The sequence below is a fragment of the Scheffersomyces stipitis genome, chromosome 7 (genome assembly GCF_000209165.1).
Source record: "Scheffersomyces stipitis CBS 6054 chromosome 7, complete sequence".
NCBI classification, from domain to species: domain Eukaryota; kingdom Fungi; phylum Ascomycota; class Pichiomycetes; order Serinales; family Debaryomycetaceae; genus Scheffersomyces; species Scheffersomyces stipitis.
The window spans coordinates 824469-844285 of NC_009047.1; the positions used below are offsets into that span (position 1 = coordinate 824469).

Here is a 19817-nt window from a genome sequence, read left to right on the forward strand (position 1 = left end):
TTCAAGTAAATATAAAATGATATCAACAAAGTTGCAACACCAGTATTCCAGTTTTTAAGCGGAATATACTATCGCGATGTCACCTCCTTACGGTGTCCCTTAACGAAGTCAATTTGGAAAGGATACGATCTTGGACGTCTTTCTTAACCTCCGTGGAATGTTGGATTTTGTCAGCGAGAAGCGATACAATCTTTTCGCTCACTTCGTCCCTGTAGTCGGCATAGTTTTTGTTAATTGCCTCTAACTTGTCATAGTGATTCTTGATCAACTTGTCGAGCTCGAGGAACAAGGAATGATTTTCGTTAATTACTTGACTCTGGAAGTCTGCTGACTTAGCCAAGAAGTCATCAAATGCTTGCATAGACTGAGAAATACTAGAATAACTGTATCTGTCGTTGGCATACAAAGCTCCAATGTCATCCTTGATATCTGACAACTCCCGCAACGTAGAAGTTAGGCGAGTATCAATCGCTCCATTGGCGGAATTAGTAGAGTCAATAAGGGCTCTCAACGACGAAGTCATACTTGTCAAATTGGTGACACCTCGTTGCACCTCTGTATCCATGCTTCCCTGGAAGAGGTGAGAGGTGTTCGCTAATTTGCCAGTCTTCAATTTATCGCTAAGATCATTGAGGTCAAGTAATGCTGCTTCTAATTCTGTTAGCGAACTGTCTGCTGAAATATGCTTAAACAAATAGTATTCGTCATCCTGAGACCTGCTAGGGCTCGAGTCAATTATGCCAGCCTGCTTGCGTTCGTGACGTCTGATACTAGCCTTACGGATGGCAGTAGCCAACTGTCTTTGAAGCGTTCTTACGGTGGGAACTACTACGGGCGAGTCGTCGTTTTTCCTATCCTTCTCATGATCCAGATGTTTGTGGCTTGCAAACTTCTGCTGAATCAACTCCCACTTCTTCGTCTGGGAAAGTGAGCGATCACCCACATACTTAAATGGTTTAATTTGGACAATGAAGTATAGAATTAGTCTGATGTCGTGTGTGGTCAACTTTGTGCGGTGGGCATTCTTCGCTCCCAAGAGGAAGTTGGTAGAATTAGAAGGTGAAGACGACGAAGAATCTTGCTCGTCGGGACCGTAGCTTTCGCCGTTGATATCAACTGTTTCAGCATCTACAGACTCAACAGCTTGGGCAACCTCTTGTGCTTCTAGCGAGCGTGCAGCAGCTACAGCCTCTATCGATCCGGCGCTGTGAGCATCAGCTTGTACTACAGATACAGCAGTTTCTACAGTTTCAGACCCACTACGAACATCGTCAGCGGGCAATGGATTCAACAAGCTCGCAGCTCCAGACCACTGGTGCTTAATGCTCCGAGAGTGGAGCACCGAAGGTCCAGTGTGAGGAGGAGCGATGGCCAGCGATGTGGAAATTGTAGATGGAGTAGCTGCTGTAGGAGGCTGGGGATCATGCGGCATGGCTATAGACGTAGTGTTAGACATTGTCAGTGTCTTCGGCATATAGGGCAGCAGCAGTATCAACAACGGCGGTGGCAGAATCAACGACGACAGAGATGTCTACGTTAGCAAAAAGAGTAAAGGAAATCTGGATTAAGGGTCTTTTTTGTAGCGGGCCTGAAAAAAAGCGAGCCTGAAAAATGCAGTCGGTATTGTGGTAGCGAGTGTTCCCTCTTAGGGGAGTATCTGCAAAAAAATGGCCTGATGGACAATATCAAATTTCACTTAAGTCAAAAGGACAGATCGAAAAAAAAAGACACTACGAGTCAATTAATATCTTACCCTTACCCTATGATAAAAGAATACAGGAGTAGTAAAGGATCTTCTACTTCTATGGCAGTACTGTCCTGGAAAGCACGTACAAAAAAATAATTGCGGAATCATAACCAGAAAACATCTCAAGTCAAACGCCCCAAAAGCACAATGACGGAACAGTTGTACAGTTTCGCGATATGGCTTGCGGATTTTGGAACCAAAAAAAAATAAATCCTGCTGATTCTCATGCTGTCAGGGTCGACTTGTATTGTAACACCTGAACGTCTCTGGCCTCCATGACAGACACTTGATTTTATGTTACATCGGTTAATCCGCAACGGCATTTTTCACTTTAATCACCTGCGATGAGCCATAGACGCACCACACAGCACAGCCTAAGTTGCTTTCAGCTGGCTATCTAGCTCGTTTATTAGCTATCAAACAATTTTAATGCTACCTCTGGCTGCTATTTGACAATATTCAAAACCAAAAATAATTCTAAATAATTCAAAATAATTCATAGTGCAAATTCAGTATTCTTCGAATTCATTTACGAGCTAGGCGGTTGAGAAGGTTAATGCGGGACTAGTAGAACTAACTTTGTTTATTAAGAGTGACCCATCATGCCAGTAATTGTTTCTTTGCATCTGTACCTACGTATTATCTCGAACACTAAGAAAACAATTACATCATAAGCTTGTGCTAGTACGATTCCCGTCTACTTTTCTGTGCAGAAACGGGCTACAACAATAAGGACTTTTAGGGTCGCAAAATATCCTGATTCTCCGCCCAAATTATCCACTATAAACGACAAGATGGCATGTCGAGTTGGAAAATATTCCGTATTTTCGTTAGTCAAGTTCACCTTTTCGGCACATTTTAAACCCGAAACCATACTCTACGGGGTCGCCTGATTTTGCGGCATGTTCTAATAGCACGCAAACGAAGCATGAGAATATTCTAGCGCAAAATACATCAAATGGTGACAGCTTCTGCACTCATATATTAGTCTACCAAGTACGTCTTCCTAAATCAGGTCTAACTCCCCCAACTAATAATGTCCAATTTACCAGCTCTGTGTAGCTTTATTTAATCATGTAGATTTCGCTATGGATGCTTCGAGTCCTTTTTCTCGTCCAACTTTCAGAATCTGTAAACGTTGTCATCCATTCCGACAGATCATCTTCAACAAATTAATTAAATTGTTTTAATTGACAATTGCTTTTGCTATCTCCTCCTCGTGCATGAGGCACAGATTGTCTTCCATACGGCTTTCCAATCTGTAGTTGGAATTAAGGCTTTTCCCCTTCTAACTTAGGCTCGAGGTTCATGAGGTGTTTTCCTAACGCCAAAGTGCTCTTGTACAGTAATATGCATAGGATTACGGTCTTGTACTACATGTGCCAAATAATAAATCTTCATGCATGTTCAGACCCAATCTGCGGGAGGATCTCCTCTACTTGCGTAACTACAGTTATGAACGTGCTGCCTACTATCCGGCTATCGGGAGATTGGTGCCTCCTGTGTGTTCTCCATGCCAGAGTCAAATAGACAATTGAAACCTAAATAATTTTATCATCTATTTTGCCTATTTTTAAGTAGGAACAATTCGAATTGCATTGTACATATTTTTACGGCGTGTCAAAACTGTCTTCTAGGACCGTAAATATTAACTTCCCAAAACCGTGGAAAATACAAGCCCTTTTCCTTGTCAGGTACCAGGGGCTCCCTCGAAATACTGACACAGAAATGTTTCCTGGTGATCTAAGATCACCGTACCTGTCGGCCGGTGAGTCAAAAGTGATGCAGGATGGACTGATATTGCCGCTCAAAAGTTTAATCCTGCCGCAAATGAACTCGTCACAGACCGAATATCATCTTCGATATTATTGTGGCTGTCACTTTCTTGGAGTCTCGACTGAAATTGTTGCCATGATGCGGTGCTAGATCCAGGCGCCTCAAGCTTATTGTTATATCTCCCCTCATATGTGGAATTTAATTTGTTCAACTTGCTGAAAAAATTAGCATGTATGGGGTTAGAAGAAGCGTCATAAACATTTTCTTGCTTGTTATGGCCGAGGGTAGGCCACCTGCTAGCACGAGAAGTTTCTGACTTGCCGTTGATTGTAGATCCTGGATCATAAGATACAATACTGGCAGAATCAAATTCTGTAGAGCTGGGTGCAATTGTAGACTCTTGAGCGAATTTTCTTCTTGGTTGGTTTTGTTGTGGAAGTCCAGGTCTCGTGTTATTGGAATTCAATTGTACCATTGACAATTGCAAATTATCTAATGGGCCATCCACCAAACAACCCTTTTCTCTGAAGTGGATTAATAATTGATTCCATAAACGATTGCGGCATAAAGCTCTTGGGTTACCTAAAACTACCAAACCGTATTTTGCTCTGGTCAATGCAACATTGAGTCGTCTAGGGTCGCTCAAGAAACCAATTTGGTGACTGCTGTTTGCACGAACACAACTCAAAATAATATAATCCTTTTCACGACCTTGGAAAGCATCCACACTGGTGACTTCAACCTCAAGGTATTGTTCTTTAAATTCAGCTAATGTACTGTTAATTGACATGTACAGAACAAGATATGCTCTTTGGCCCTCGTAAGGTGTAATGACACCGATTTGTTCTGCCTTAACTCCATCCTTAAATAATCTAGTGATTATTTTTTCCACATTCATAGCTTCAACTCTGTTCAAGTATGAATTGCCACTTCCACTAATTTCTTCACGGCCATAATTAGCCCAGAACATCATTGGACTATCGTATACTGGCCATGGGAAAGTAGACGATTCTATTCTTCTTTGTGCACTGGTCACACCGTTTTGCAAAGAACCCTCGTAAAAGATGTTACTAGGAAATTCAGAAAGACATGGATTCATTCTGTATTGGACTTCCAATCTAATTGGAACATGACCTAAAATCACCAATCTTTCAAAGAGTGACTGACGTAAACCAGCATCGCCAGCCTTTTTATCTAAAATGACTGGGCCCAATTGTTGATGATCTCCAACCAAAATTACCTGTTTGGCACCTTTGACAATTGGAATTAATACCTCTGGCTCTGATGCTTGAGTGCTCTCATCGATTAAAACTGTTCTGAATTTGATATTGGATAGTCTCCTGTCTGCTGCACCAACACAAGTACAGCACACAACATCACATTGTGCTAAGATTTTTGATTCTGAAGTACGAATAAGTCTGATAAGAGATTTGGAATCGCTAAGAGATAACTCTCCCAACTCGTTACGTAAACGAAGTAATTTTTTTAATTCACCCTTCGCCGTTCTGTTGACCAAATTGTGAAGAGACAAGTGGCTAACTGAACTTTCGACATCTTCTCTGGATCTTGCTGTAAGTCTAAGAACTTTCAACCCTAAAGAATCTAATTTTTCTGCAAGATGGTCGACAGCGACATTTGACGGAGCGCAAACTAAGATTTTTTCTTTATTCAATTTCGTCAAATGGTAAATAATCGTGGCTGATGTGACTGTTTTACCAGTTCCAGGAGGTCCCTGGATTAATGAAAGTGGCCTTTGTAATACCGATCTAACTGCATTAATTTGAGAAACATTAAGTTCTGTTAAATTTGGGTGAGAAAATCGCTGTGGTAGTTTTACATCAAATTCAACTGGTTCTACTTCATGCCCCAACAATTTGTGGTAAATATAACCTGACACAGACTCTTCATCAACTGCAAATAGCTTCATGGCATCTTGCATTCTTTCGTAAGAAGTACCCTTCCACACAAATTCAGCCGTGAAATCAGTGGATAAATGTGTAGGTGGAGCTGTTTTAGCAGCATTTAATTCTAAGGTAAATTCTTCCTGATGAGCGTTCGGAAGCCGAACAATAAATCCTCTTCCTTCCCATTTTTCATCGTGAGCTCCGGTGTAACGCAAAATAATTTCGTCTCCAACAGCAACTTTCAAATCGTTACTTTCATATGTGGATAACGTGAATGAAGTCAAATGCCTGTTATTTAAACCAAGAGCCCATTTGACTTGGATGTGTTCCAAAGCCTGAGATTCCTTTAAGTTCATATCATAATCGGCCTCTAATTTTACTAATGGTGCAAAGGACCGTTGGTACTGGAAAGCGTCGTTGTACCTCATCAAAATAGGCAAAACTTCTTCTTGTTCGTCATTATTATTTTCGATGTCGTCGATGGTTGTGTCTCTGTTCAATCTCCACTGTGCTTCCAACTTGGAAATCTGATTTGGAGTAATGAGCTTGGCATTTACCAACTCCTCCTCACTTGGTACTGCTGCTACCCATGTTAAAAATTGCCGGTCCTCTATCAATGATTGCCAATGCGAAGTATCCCAGTTAACATCTTTGGATTGGGCACATGGCAAACGACACAAGATTACTACTACAGATTCTTGCTTAGCACTAACAAATCCCAATATAAAAACATTCTTGTTGCCACAGTTGTAGCATTCCAAGGTTGTATCTCCAAGATCTGAATCTTCATGTAAAGAGACCTGGTTGTGTCTGGACATGACCAAATGAGTTACGATATGGGAACTGTTTCCGTTTGATTTGGAATTGCAGAACCACTTATTACAAGTGTTACATTTTACTACGGAATGTGTAGAATGAACTCCACAATAAGCACAAGCATGTTCTGGTAAATTTGTGTGGCTGTATTCAGCAGCATCCAATGCCAATTGGGCATCATCGGCGTCGTCGATCAACTCCTCGAGTCTACGTTGGAGCTCGTCATCACCGTCATAGGATTCCAAATCTTGGGTTGGAAATTCGATCGTGGATTCACGACTTACAGAGCCAAAGGCATCATCTTCCAGCTCGTGGCCGTAGATAGGATCCTCCTCTTTGGTGTCCGCGTCGGCACCATGGAATAGAAAGTGGCTCATCTTTGATGAAATTGTCTAAAGCAGAAAGATGTCAAAACGACAAAAACTATGCAAATTTCTTCAGATCTCTAGCTTATGTGATCTCCAGCTGAGATATGTCAGGGTTAATGCGCTTTCTGGATGTCAGGAGCAGATCTGTCTGTCCTTGTTTCTTGATTTGTAAGTGAAATTCAAGCTGTAAAAACTTGGGTAGAAAAGTCCATTGAATGCATGCACAAAGGCTTTTTCAAAACTGGATGGGACAAGTGTAACTTCTCTATTCAGAAAGATTAATACCGAAAAAGACTACAACTGTTCTATGCCCTTGTAGCTTTTGTCATAACAGAATCCAAATCAACAATTCCCTACCGCTATCGAAAATTTTTGATGTTGAAAAAGATACTGTCTGTGCAGGATTTTCTACTATGGCAAATACAGCATATCTCAGGAGTCATGTGCACGTGACATAGCTGGTCAACTAATCGATGAGATGGTGTCCCAGCTGTTAGCAAGCAAATTTCGACAGGGTGCCATATCGTGCTTGAACGGCTGCAAATTGGAGACCGCGGTTCTGTGAGAAACTGCTGTGTCGGTTTTGTGAGATCAAGAAAGGGCGTCCCGATTTGCTATTCTTCGGAGGATTGGCAGAATCAATTCGTGCATCCCCTTTCGAGGCAGCTCCTCTCCTGGCCGTGGGACCCACCCAAGAACTTGGTTGTGGTGTTGAGGTTAAAGTCCGAGGGCTTTAAATTTTAGTGAAGGTGGAAGACGCTGTTAGCTTCAGCTACAGCAGTTGCTAAAGTACGGTTAGCAAAAATAGTTTGCACGCTCAAATATTTTTCAGCAATTCTATTGTTTCCACATGCTAATGTATGTATATGTACGTCTAAAACGAGCAACCAAGTTATGTAAGCATTTGAATTAAATATCAGGTCAGTTGTCGACTTCCTAAAAGAGCTAAGATCGTCACCCAATGCTGTTATATGGAAGGCTTTCGAAGAGGTTGTGTCATAAGTCTGGTTTGTGGCATGTTTCAAATTGCCGTTCTTAATGACGACGAAACAACTGTGCTTAAACGGGGTACCTTTTCGATGCTCCCCAAGATCTTACACTAAAACCCATTTGACATCGTACGACAAATATTTTCTTGGTGGATTTGCTATGAGGGTTTGGTGGCAGTTACGATAAGGACAATAGCATTAACATACACCGTTGAAACTTGCAATATCAGGTCTCGTCAACATGTAGAAACCCCACTGTCAAGTTATCCAAAACCAGAGTGTGGGGACCCTGAGTGCGAAACCATCTAGACTGGGGATTATCACCTGCCTAGCGATCTGGCCAGCATTCGAAATTGTCAGCTGCCCAGCCGGTAGGGACAGCAGATACCGAATAATGGCAGTAGCCAGCCAACAATGGCCGGCAGTTTAGCGAACCGAGTGCGACGATAATTTGAGTAAATGCAGAGAATAGCCAGCGAAATCGGCGAGATGAAACAACGATTTACAAGAGGCGAGCGAAAACTCATCGGCCTACATTTGCACAGAAGACCAGTGAAATTCCCGTGATGTGGAGACAGCATACCAAATTCACCGGACAACGAAAGCAAACCGCACAAGGGGAAAATCAAATAAGCTTTAAAGGTCTGTTAGACACTATAAAGCCATAATATTTCTACTTCCAACACATTATTTTAGTTACTATTAATTCTGCAACTTTAATCTTAAGCTACAGTATTTTCAAACATACAAATGCAATTTTCAAATATCAATTTACACTGAAATACATTCCATACAAAGAGTTTGACCGTACGGAAACGAATTTAAGCTATTTCTCGTAATTATATTGTTTGTACTCGACTATCTCTCGTCAACTGTCCCAACTCTCACCGTAACCAGCCCCCTGACTATTCGTTCTTACCCGCAGCTCTGACTAGCGTGCGTTTTTCTTAGCGCGAACCTGCACCTGCTCGCTAACAAAAAGCACCCACATAATAAACAAACTATCTAAACAAACTTTTCTAGTTCTCTACCTTTAAAGATACCTCTTGCTCTTCTTACAACAGCCTTCTTTTCGCCTCTCTCGACATACAGTTTGGCCATTTCCATCCCTAACTCTGCTTCTCCCTGATGGTCTCCCGGAAGTACCAATCGCCCTTCCACAAAATCATCTCCCGAGATAAGGGTCTTTTTGAAGGGAAAAACTTTCTTGTGTCCACCGATTCTATTAATTGGATACATCTGCATACTCTTTCGATCACAGAACAGGGCCAGCTCTACTCTTCGGACGAAAACGACTCCCACTACTTGCTTTTGCAGTCGTTGCAGTCATGCCACGTCCAGATCTTTTCCAGCTTGGCTTCTAGCCAACAGCACCACCAAACCCTTCAACCACGTAGACTCAACAGAGCGTCCGTGTCACCCATGGACAAACGTAACAGCATTCAGGCGCCCGGAGCCAATCAGCACCATACGAGCAACGGTTATCCCGTCAATGAAGAGCCTCCGGTCGTCTTCATCAAGACATACGAAAACGACAGGCTCTACATCCGAGTTCTTTCCAAGAACAATTTTGGCCAGTTGCTCTCTTCTTTGATTGTATGGCAGAATTTCAAACCGCAGGGCCTCGTCAAGAAATGGTACTGCGAGAATAAGGTCGAATACTCGACGTCGGCTACACTGGTCCCCCACGAACTCTTGGTGTGTCGTTTTAAGATCTTTGGTCCAATACCCTCTCGATCCAAGAACTTGACCATAGTTTCTGGTCCTAAAGCTCCAGTTTACCAGCCGAAGGCAGAACTGACAGCTGCTGACTTTGTAAGTGTAGACGGCAATGGAAACGCAAACGGAGGCGTAGATCATGTTCACGAAGGCTGGTTCTACGCTATAGGGGCCCTTAAGTCGAATGGATCGCTCAACTTCTTGAGTGAACTTGACGGAACGCTTCTATATACCATCGACGTCAAATCCATCATGTCATCGGAAATCAGAGAAATTCACAACTCAATTTTCGATAACTCCAACGTGTTGTTCATAGGTCAGCTCAAGGAGTTACGATTCAACAATGTCATCAAGACTACCAGCTCGTTGTCTACCGATCAGCTCGTGACGTCTTTCTTGACTCGCGACGGGAAAATGGTGCAAAATAACCAAAGAATACTAATAGAGTTCCCGCTCCACATTGACTTGGAGGACTGGTTTGTGGGCCTAAACTACTTTGCCAAACGTGAATACATAGGCTCGTACTACTTCCAGCCCAAGCAGTTAGTGCTCAAGAAAGGTGAATTCGACATCACACATCCTCCTCCTCTTACTGATTTTACGAGAGAAAACTTTAGAGTCTCAAAGAAAATCACCATTGACATAATTGAAGCCAAGTTCGAAAACTTTGAGAGGCAGCATGCAAGGCATCATGAAAAACATGAAGATCCAGATGGAAAAATATATGCCGAGGTTAGGATGTGGGGATATCCCTGGTCCAGAACTGCAATCGTAAACCATACTAATAACCCCTTCTGGAAGGAAGAGTTCTCGACAGATCTCCCTATCTCCACACAAATGATCCATATACTCATTAAGAAATGTGCCTATAACGATTCCTATCTGGCTGCAGATAAACTCATAGGTACGGTCTATGTAACGCCAGATATCTTAACCAAGAAAGTCAAATCCAGCTCTACTGTTATGACCGGTACTAATTCCGGTAATGTCATTGATGTGAATGGCTATTCTGCAGCAGGCACTTCTTCTCAAAACAACACCATTTCTTTCTACAATAACAACGAGATTGTCAGGCTTTCCATCTACGATGCTTCCAACCTCCCTATTGGGAAACTTTTGTTGCATGTTAATTTAAAGGAACACCATATCCTCCCTCCACCCTACTTCAGAAGTTTGGAAAGCATGTTAGGAAATGCTCCGATGAAAGATCTCATCCATTACTGTAATGTGAATGTGCCCACGTCGGACTTTGAAGACGTTAGTTTGATGATGTTGGACATATTCCAGAGTCTAGGCGTCGAAGACCAGTGGTTCAAAGCTCTTATGGAAGCTGAGTTGGTGAATGTTGACATTCTCACCAGAAAACTCTACAAGAAGAAGAATAGCGATCATAAAGAAGCGCAGACTTCGGCATCGAACAATGCATTTAATACTTTATTTAGAGGTTCTTCCATCTTTTCCAAGTCTTTAGAGAGATACAATTTGAGAATCGGACAAGAATACTTGGAAAAGGCACTTGCTGGCTTTTTCACCAAGATCAGCATGGAAAAGAAGAACTGTGAGCTCGATCCCAGATATGTCAGTTTACAAGAAAAGAAGTTAAGGCAGGGAAAGGAAATTGATGACTCAGATTCTGACTCGGAATTCACGTCAGACTCTGAAGATGAAGTCGTTGATGAAGAAGAAAGAGAAAAGAATGTCAACAAGATGTTAGAAGATAACTTCGAAAACTTATATGACTACGTGGAAGAAGTATGGCACAAGATCTACATTACGTCCAACGATTTGCCAGCACAGATTAAGATCCAGCTCAAGAATTTTAGAACCAAGGTTGAATTGGCATGTGATCCCGACGACAAGACAACTCCGTTGAACTGCTTAAGTGCCTTTATCTTCCTTCGTTTTTTCTGTCCCGCCATTTTGAATCCTAAATTGTTCTACTTGACCAAGAATCACCAATCGGGTACCACACAAAGAACGTTAACTCTAATTGCCAAGATATTGTTAAACTTTGCTAACAGACAAGAGTTCACGAAACATAAGGAGCCTCACTTACTTAGAATGAACAAGTTCCTCAAAAAGCATCGTAAAGAAATCTATGATTATTTCGACAAGATTACAGGAAGAAAGAATGACTTCAATGAAAAGATCTTGGACTTGAGCCATGATGTCAAGAGATTTGACTTGGGACTCGGTAACGATTCGACATCCAATGAATTGCCTACAACTCCTTACTTGATAGATAAGTACTTGAGATTGACGGAGTTGATACATTTACTTGATTTCAATAGATTTGGCAATCTGTCTGCAATCACGAGTCCTGTAAGTCTCTTCGCTACTAGTGCCGGCAACAACGAATCCGCTGACTCTGTTATCACAACTACTTCAGCCAACAATCAGAATTTGCAGAACTTCCGTCACCAACAGGAAAATGGCCCAGAACCCAATGGTGAAAAAAACGGAAACGGTGCAAAGGATGAGTATCAAATCGGCACACTAGAGTTTGAGAAGAACGAGTTCTTGGATCTGGCGGCTGTTAATGAAACTGAAGGATTCAGCAAGTCTTTACGTAGGGGCAACGAAAATATCTTTTCGTTCATCACGTCCAACATCACGTTGCGAGACTTGCAAAAGCAAAGTACCAAGATCACCGCCAAAGTCCATCAGTTGGAGACTGTTCTTGAGAACTTTGAGTTTCCTAATAACCTCTTGCCCAATCAGAACAACCCCGATCCCGTAGTTCTTAAGAATACTGATGACGCTGAATACTTGCTCTGGGAGTCATTTACCAACGACATTCTTTCCCGGTGCTACTTGGATGTCTCACGTGCCTGTTTAGTGTATCTCGACAAGGACTTGCCCTACAACCACAACTACAGAAAGGTGGTAGAACAAAATGCGCTCTCCAGCTTGAAGTTGAAGTTTTCCACCGAGCTGCGTGCTTCTCATGTGCGTAACGCCTCGGTGGTTTCTACTCTGGCATCGATTTCGACGTCATTCACCAACAACAGCTTGGGCAGTGCCCTCCGGAACGGTGCCAGAAGCTCGATCAGACGGTGGTTGCGAAAGAATTAGATATAGAGTAGTGTATTATTATTGTATATGATTACGTAAACTAGACTGATTAGAGCACGAATGTACGATCGATATTTATGAAATACAGGAGGCTTAAGTAGTTGTCCTTGAGATAGTGTGTATGATCGTGTCGTAGTCCCGGATGAGACAGTGTTGTTGATGTTAATGGTTGCGAAATTATCTGCATGTGGTTTGAATATTTCCTAAACCTTCAGTTAATAGACTCTGCACTTTGATTCTTCCTGAAACCGTGTTGATTACTCTTCTTTTTCGTTTTATTGATGTTGACTTTAGATGGCTCCGTGAATGCAGCGTAATCGCGCATTTTGATGTAAGTTTGCTCCATACTTGCCGCACCTTTGGAAGGGTCCTTTCTATATGCCTGGAATTGTTCATTCAATTGTCGACCCAAGACTTCTACATTATCTTCACTACTATAGTCGATAAACAATGCGTATTCATGGAAATAATGAGGCTCCAACGTTCTGAAGAACAGGACAATATGTTTATCGGTTGTTGATATTAACCGTTCAATATTACGTTCGCGTTCAGATGATTTAAGAACCTTTCGATTTTTTCTAAATCCTTTGAAATAATTAATGATTTCTTCTGAAGCATCATAATGATCTTCAATGTATTGGTTTATTTCTTTCAAAGTAGGTCTTCCCAATTCATTACGGATATCTCTAGTTTTCGTCATCAATATGCGTTCGATTGAATCGGCCAAATATCTGTAGAAGAATATTGTACTTTCTTTATTGTAAGCAACCAATAGCATTGTGACATCCTTGATTGAATCAATATTGAAGTCATTAAGAACAGTCTTTTTAAATGTTGGAAATCTGTCGAATATTCCATCAAGTACCATCTTATATTTGCTAATAGTTCTCGGACTACAGTCCAAATCTGGCAAATTCTTAAGTTTCTCCTTATGGACAATCATTTCGGTGCTTACCAAATGTCGTACACTTTTTCTTTCGATTAATTCATTGTCATCATCATCCAGCAGTTCTTCTTCTTCAGTCTCCAGCCATGACTCTGAATCTGAGCAGTAATCCGATCCATTACCAGCATCAGTAGCGTCCACCATTTTTTCATCTTTTGTCATCTTTTTCGACTTCTTCGAATGCTTGTTTGTACTTAAATCGTTAAGAGTAACCATCGTATAATTGAATTTTTGGTTAAAATCGAGTCACAAAGCTGCTACACTTTCGTTGGTCTTGTTGACCGGAGTTTTGAATTAATGAATATGGACTTGTATTAATCACTGAAGACCTATACAAAATCAGTACAAACTAGAAGGAATTCTCTGGGGTTTATATATCCTTGTAACCTCATTTTACCCCTCTAATGTTGTGGAGTGTTGTTATGGCCAGTGAATACCAACAATTCTCATGGGCATTTACGTACGCCAATCCGAGGCTGCCAACCTCGGAAACCATATTTCCAGAGATCCTGAATCTTAGTTTCCATCAAATTATGATAAGAAAATAAGATACAAGATTCCGGGTATCAGCCTCGGATTGGAAGTAATAAATGCTCAAAGAGAATTCTTGCTATTTGCTGGACAAAACTCCATGAAGCACCCAAAGTTGTAGGGCAAGATGACTACATAAACCCCATGAAATTCATTCTAGTTTAAACAGAATTAAATAGTTCTTTAGTGATTAATACAAGTCCATTAATCCAAATCTAAAAGAAGAAAACCGGTCTCAATATACAGGTTTCCTGTCAAATTATCTGTATCACGTGGTATATGATAACAGAGAGTAACTAGTATTTATCCACCGGTTTTCACTGTGGAATACTGTAGGGAAGTAGCTGTAGTAATCACTGAAGAAGTATTCAAATTCTGTTTAGACTAGAGTGAATGGAATACTCTGGGTTTATGTACTTGCGTAGCTCTTTTTTGGGTCTCTTAATGAATAGTAGCCAGCAGACGGAGACAACTTTAGGTATTTGTGGACTTGCAATCCGAGGTCCCTAGCCTCGGAAGCTACTTATCCGGGATCCTGTACCTGATTTTCCATCAACACGGATAAATAGTGACACATAACGTTGGGGAAGTTTAGTTTCAAGGGAGAAACAGCCTGCGCCAACTGGCTGTCTGGTCTAGAGCAGCATGTCGTTTCAGCAGCTAATGTGATCATGTGCTCTTCCTGTACTTCGGCTGAGCACACAGCCACTTCGTGGAAGAAAGAAGCATAGACGAGAAGCAGAGTGTACAGAACTGAATTACAGATCCCACTGTAGAATCGTGTCGTGCCCTGTAGTGAAGTCTTGTGCAACACGTTGGCAGCGCTCACGTGCTAGTGGGAGTAGAAGGGGGAAGACAGTTCAGATAGGAGAGTAGAAGCAGGGAGGAAGGAGAGGAGGATGTGGTCAAGTTGAGAACTGAAAAGTAGAGAACAGAAGAGAATGTCGAAAAGGTGGAGGACGGATTAAGAAGAAAAGGGATGAAGTAGGAGAAAACAAAGAGAATATGTCTACGAACTGTTTGTTGATAAATGTATTGTACTGTAATACAGCCGTAGATACGGATAGAACACACCTGTAGGATATAAATCTACGGCGGATTCTACAGTGAATTCTGCAGTGAATTCTGCAGTGAATTCTACCGTGAATTGTACACTGAATTCTTTAGTGAATTGTACACTGAATTCTTTAGTGAATTCTTTAGTGGATTTTAGCGGATTCTGTGGATTCTACAGTTCTATAGAGTAGTGAAAACTTGCTTGGTCTCTTCCTTGCCACCAAATCCTATGACCCAGTAGCTTTCAGCAGCTGCCGGCAGCTTTCGGCCGCGAATGAATTACTTCTGCCACTCTTATTCTCTCGTCTTTCTCTATTCGCACTGGCACTCTCTTCTTGCCTCTTGCCTTCCTCACGGTTATCCGCACTCGTATTTCTTGCTCTATTTACACTCCTCGTCGAATTTCTTTTTGTACCAGACAGACATCAACAATTCAACTCTCCTATCAAGTCTGCGAATCGACACTTCTTTTTTCTCTGTCGTGTCTCTTTCTGTCTGGTGCAAACAATTGTCTGTTTACCTCTAGCCAGCATCCAAAGCGATCCCTCCGGACCCTCATAGACTCCAGCACCGCTCCGCTTAATCCCGGCACTCTGCGGCATTCTCCTTTCCATTTCCTACTTTTTCCAGCCTCAGGCCAATCTTGAGCTTTTTTTCCATCCGTTCAGCTTTTCAGCTCTCAGCTTTCTCCTCTTTCCCAGCTTTCCATTCAACTTTTCCTTATAGACAAAATGACGGTGTCTGAGCAAGATATCCTCGCATCGTATCCGCAAGTCAATGCGCCTTCCGAAATCACCGGATACACTTCCAACTTGACCGAAGAACAGAAACAACAACTCGAACAGTTTCGTAAGGAATTGACCGAATTGGGCTTTGTTGACCGTTTGGACGATGCGTCCTTGTTACGATTCTTGAGAGCCCGTAAGTTTGATGTCGCCAAAGCCAAGCTCATGTTCGTCAACTGCGAGAAATGGAGAAAAGACTTCGGTACCAACACCATCTTGGAAGACTTCCACTACACGGAAAAGCCGCTTGTGGCCTCCATGTATCCACAGTACTACCACAAGACAGACAAGGACGGCAGACCAGTGTATTATGAAGAATTGGGCAAAGTCAACTTGCCAGAAATGTTGAAGATCACTACCCAAGAAAGAATGTTGAAGAACTTGGCTTGGGAATACGAGTCCATGACTCATTACAGATTGCCTGCTTGTTCCAGAAAGGCCGGAGTCTTGATCGAAACTTCTTGTACTATTATGGACTTGAAAGGGATCTCGTTGTCCACTGCCTACCAGGTTTTGGGTTACGTCAGAGAAGCCTCTGTTATTGGACAGGACTACTACCCAGAAAGAATGGGTAAATTTTATCTCATCAATGCCCCATTTGGCTTTTCTACTGTTTTCAAGTTGTTCAAGCCATTTTTGGACCCAGTCACCGTGTCCAAGATCTTCATCCTTGGATCATCATACCTGAAGGAATTGTTGAAGCAGATTCCTCCAGAAAACTTGCCAAAGAAATTTGGTGGAAACTCCACCGCAGTCGAACAAGAGTTATACTTGAACGATGAAGGTCCATGGAGAGATACACAATACATCGGACCAGAAGGCGAAGCTCCTAGATCGTTTCCTCTCTAAGTGCTCCTAATCTCATTGCTCCCGTACAAACGTATTTGCTCAAAGGATAATTCCACAGCCTTCTTTAGCACGCTCGGTTCATATTATTGTTTTTGCTCCATTGCTTCAGCTGCTATTCATCACATCTTTGTACCACAGCTTACCGCTTTTTTTGTAGTTTTGGGTTAGTGCAGCTTCTGCGTTTTTATACATTTAATATATAAGGTTATCTTTAGGCTAATGCTTGTAGTATTTAAGTGTTCTAATATTGTTACTTTGGGCCCATGTTCTTCTAGAAGCTCTCATATTGAAATCGTGCACTCTTACTCAGATGCAAATTCCTAATTTCAAAAGCTAGGTTCCATTTTTGCACAAGCATGTGGCGATAGCTGGAACTGTGCGGCTCAATGTGCCAAAATGCATAATCCAGCAGCTTTTGCTATTTAGCCAATAGATGCAAAAGAATACATTATCAGCTGATAAGAACATGAAAATGAAACCATACCCTAGCAAACTAACAAATCAGTCATCTTCTTCTCTACCAAGCAGTATATAGCCAACCTCATGCTCTTTTAATGTTCTTGTCATTTCTAATTTGTTGCGATTATCTCGATTTCCCGCTTTTCTGTAGCGTTCGTAGAAGGAAAAAAGTTGCAACCATATTCGGGAAGTCCAACATGCCCACCAACACAACTGAAAACTTTCAGATTATTTTTTTATCCTTGTTTCAGGTTTCTTTGAATCTAGGCTATTGTGAAGATCATATATATATAAATATACAAGTGTTCATCTTGGTATATCTCTACGCTCTTTTGCAATAACATTACTCTTCTCCATCATCTTCCTTTCACAATTACTGCGAAAAATGTCTGAAAAAGAAGAAAATGGTTGCAACATTACGGTTAAGCAAATAGAAGCAAATAGCAAACCTTCCACCGAGTTGTCTTCATCGTCTAGAACCAGTTCGGCTTTAGAAATAAATTTTAGACCAGCAGTTGACATAGTTGGTTCAACTGTAGACTATGTTCCATCAAACAGTATTCAATACAATTTTGATTACTCCAGCTCACAATCCAGTAAAAACCTCTTGCCAAGTATCTCAACCTGCTCCAGCGGCGCCCATCTCTACGATTCCAAGAAGTGTCATACCAATTTCTGGAAGAATGATGACAGAATAGTCCAAAGTAGCTCCGACTTCAGCATTGCCAATAAGGCAAGTGATTCCTCTAGGTATTTCCTTAGAAATTCAACGCATCTATCGGAAATGGAAAATCCATCATATTACTTTCATTCTGTTTCCAACAGTATTGCTACCAACTGGACCACATCCAACACCTCTCAATCAATCTCTTCTTCTAAAGTTGCTCAACAAACCCTTTTTCCTACAACTTCTTCCGAGATAACGTCAAACTCATCGATAATAGGAATCACAGAAAAGTCAGATATACAACTGTTGCTGAACCCTATAGCATACATTGATCTCAAAGAAAGTATACTAACTGACGAAGAGCTCAAAAACATTGATGATCAGTTTCCTACTCCGCCAAAGGTGTTCAACAATTTTCTGGACTACTTCAATCCGGTGGTATACTATAGGAATTTCAACTTGGGGCAATTTTTGGCAGTTATTGCTCTTATTTCTATTATTGTCTTTGGCTCTATTGGATATGTGATAATGACAGCTAGAAGCTACTATAAGCCTCTTGAACCTGAAGTATACGAAGTGTTGTCTTACTATAAATATCCAACCCTTTCAGCCATTCGTACATCTTTGATTGACCTTGACACGCCAAAGGAAGCTCATACCAAAAACAGCTTCCATGATAATGAACCCTGGAAATTGGTTTTCTCTGATGAGTTTAATGTTGAAGGAAGAACTTTCCATGAAGGGGACGACCAATTCTTCACTGCTGTCGATCTTCACTATGCAGCCACCAATGACTTGGAATACTATACACCTCATATGGCCGAAACTATAAACGGAAGCTTGAGGATCACTATAGATGCTTACCAAACAAATGGTTTGGACTATATTTCAGCTATGTTGCAATCATGGAACAAACTCTGTTTCAACAAGAATGCAATGGTTGAAGTCAGCTTACGAATGCCTTCTTACTCACAATCAAAAGGTCTTTGGCCAGCAGTGTGGTCCTTGGGAAATTTAGCTAGGCCAGGATATATGGCCACAACTGATGGAGTATGGCCATATACATATGACGAATGCGACTATGGAATTACGCCCAATCAGTCTTCGCCGGATGGAATATCATACTTACCGGGACAGCGGTTAAGCAAGTGTACCTGTCTTGGACAAGACCATCCCAATCTTGGAGTTGGCAGAGGGGCACCTGAAATTGATATAATAGAAGGAACCCATGCTGGCTATGATGATTGGGCTCTTGGTGCACAGACATTACAGGTTGCGCCATTTGATCCCTGGTGGAGACCAGACTACGACTTCTTGACTATTGAAAACTACAACCATACTTCCATGAAAGCTGACACTGGTACCCCACAACAGGAGTCGATTGCTTCCACCACTGTGCTCAATCTGGAATGGTTCGAGAGTTTGAGAAACCGTTCTAACTATAGCCAGAGTTTACAGAACCACACCCATTTCCAGACTTACGGATTTGAATATAGAAGTGAAAAGACAGAAGAAAGAGACAGTTACATTCAGTTCTTTGTTGCAGACGAAAAGACTTTTGGAGTATATGGAGATTCATTGCATCCAGCGGGAAATGTTGGTTGGAGACAGATAACCAGGGAACCAATGTCATTAATTTTCAACTTGGGGTTATCACCTACTTGGCAAACTATTGACTTTGCATCTCTAGACTATCCTGCTACACTTGAAATAGACTATATTAGAATATACCAACGTGAAGGTGAAGAAGAAATGACTTGCGATCCACCAGATTATCCAACTGTTGATTATATCAATTCGCATATTGCTGCCTATCTGAACGTTAATTTCACCAGTTGGGAACAGGCTGGGTATAAAACTCCTCGAAACAGCTTTATGCATGGATGCCTTGCGCCAATTAAGTAATAGAATATAGACAGCGTAAAAGTTCATTTCAATACAAAAAAATGTAACTAAATGTCAAGAAATTCTATTCAAACAGTGGTTAAAGATTAAATGAATAAATCAAGAAACAATTCAGGACCCATTTGCTCTGAGAGATGTTTCTGTAGTGATTGCTCTTGGCCAGTGATCTTCAGTGATATTCTAGATATTTTCAGCCATTGTAAGAATATCCAAAAATTCAACAAC

The 19817-nt window shown here is 41.4% G+C and overlaps 6 protein-coding genes across 6 annotated transcripts; 3 read left to right on the forward strand and 3 right to left on the reverse strand. All coding sequences in view use genetic code 12, as the record gives it.

Annotated features, from left to right (window-relative positions):
- Nucleotides 1–79: 79 nt before the first annotated feature.
- PICST_33508 (predicted protein) lies at nucleotides 80–1456 on the reverse strand (the record flags this gene model as incomplete). Its single annotated transcript, XM_001386314.1, has 1 exon — nucleotides 80–1456. One exon carries the CDS (start codon nucleotides 1454–1456, stop codon nucleotides 80–82), a length of 1377 nt encoding a protein of 458 aa, XP_001386351.2.
- Nucleotides 1457–3135: 1679 nt separating this feature from the next.
- Nucleotides 3136–6923, reverse strand: PICST_73544 (hypothetical protein; the record flags this gene model as incomplete). Its single annotated transcript, XM_021359334.1, has 1 exon — nucleotides 3136–6923. The coding sequence occupies one exon, from the start codon at nucleotides 6618–6620 to the stop codon at nucleotides 3555–3557; it is 3066 nt and encodes a 1021-aa protein (XP_021215008.1).
- A 1756-nt stretch (nucleotides 6924–8679) lies between these two features.
- On the forward strand, nucleotides 8680–12474 carry BUD2 (GTPase-activating protein). Its single transcript, XM_001386133.1, has 4 exons — nucleotides 8680–9032; nucleotides 9099–11689; nucleotides 11747–12055; nucleotides 12101–12474. The coding sequence occupies exons 1-4, from the start codon at nucleotides 8729–8731 to the stop codon at nucleotides 12392–12394; spliced, it is 3498 nt and encodes a 1165-aa protein (XP_001386170.2). The 5' UTR covers nucleotides 8680–8728; the 3' UTR covers nucleotides 12395–12474.
- A 131-nt stretch (nucleotides 12475–12605) lies between these two features.
- On the reverse strand, nucleotides 12606–13556 carry PICST_33511 (predicted protein; the record flags this gene model as incomplete). Its single annotated transcript, XM_001386315.1, has 1 exon — nucleotides 12606–13556. The coding sequence occupies one exon, from the start codon at nucleotides 13554–13556 to the stop codon at nucleotides 12606–12608; it is 951 nt and encodes a 316-aa protein (XP_001386352.2).
- Nucleotides 13557–15430: 1874 nt separating this feature from the next.
- On the forward strand, nucleotides 15431–16776 carry PICST_85298 (predicted protein). The gene has a single exon (XM_001386134.1). The coding sequence runs from the start codon at nucleotides 15659–15661 to the stop codon at nucleotides 16559–16561; it is 903 nt and encodes a 300-aa protein (XP_001386171.2). The 5' UTR covers nucleotides 15431–15658; the 3' UTR covers nucleotides 16562–16776.
- A 1367-nt stretch (nucleotides 16777–18143) lies between these two features.
- KRE6 (Beta-glucan synthesis-associated protein) lies at nucleotides 18144–19592 on the forward strand (the record flags this gene model as incomplete). The annotated part of the gene is made up of 1 exon (XM_001386135.1): nucleotides 18144–19592. A coding segment is annotated over one exon (1449 nt), but the record flags the coding sequence as incomplete, so codon positions are not given.
- Nucleotides 19593–19817: the final 225 nt, after the last annotated feature.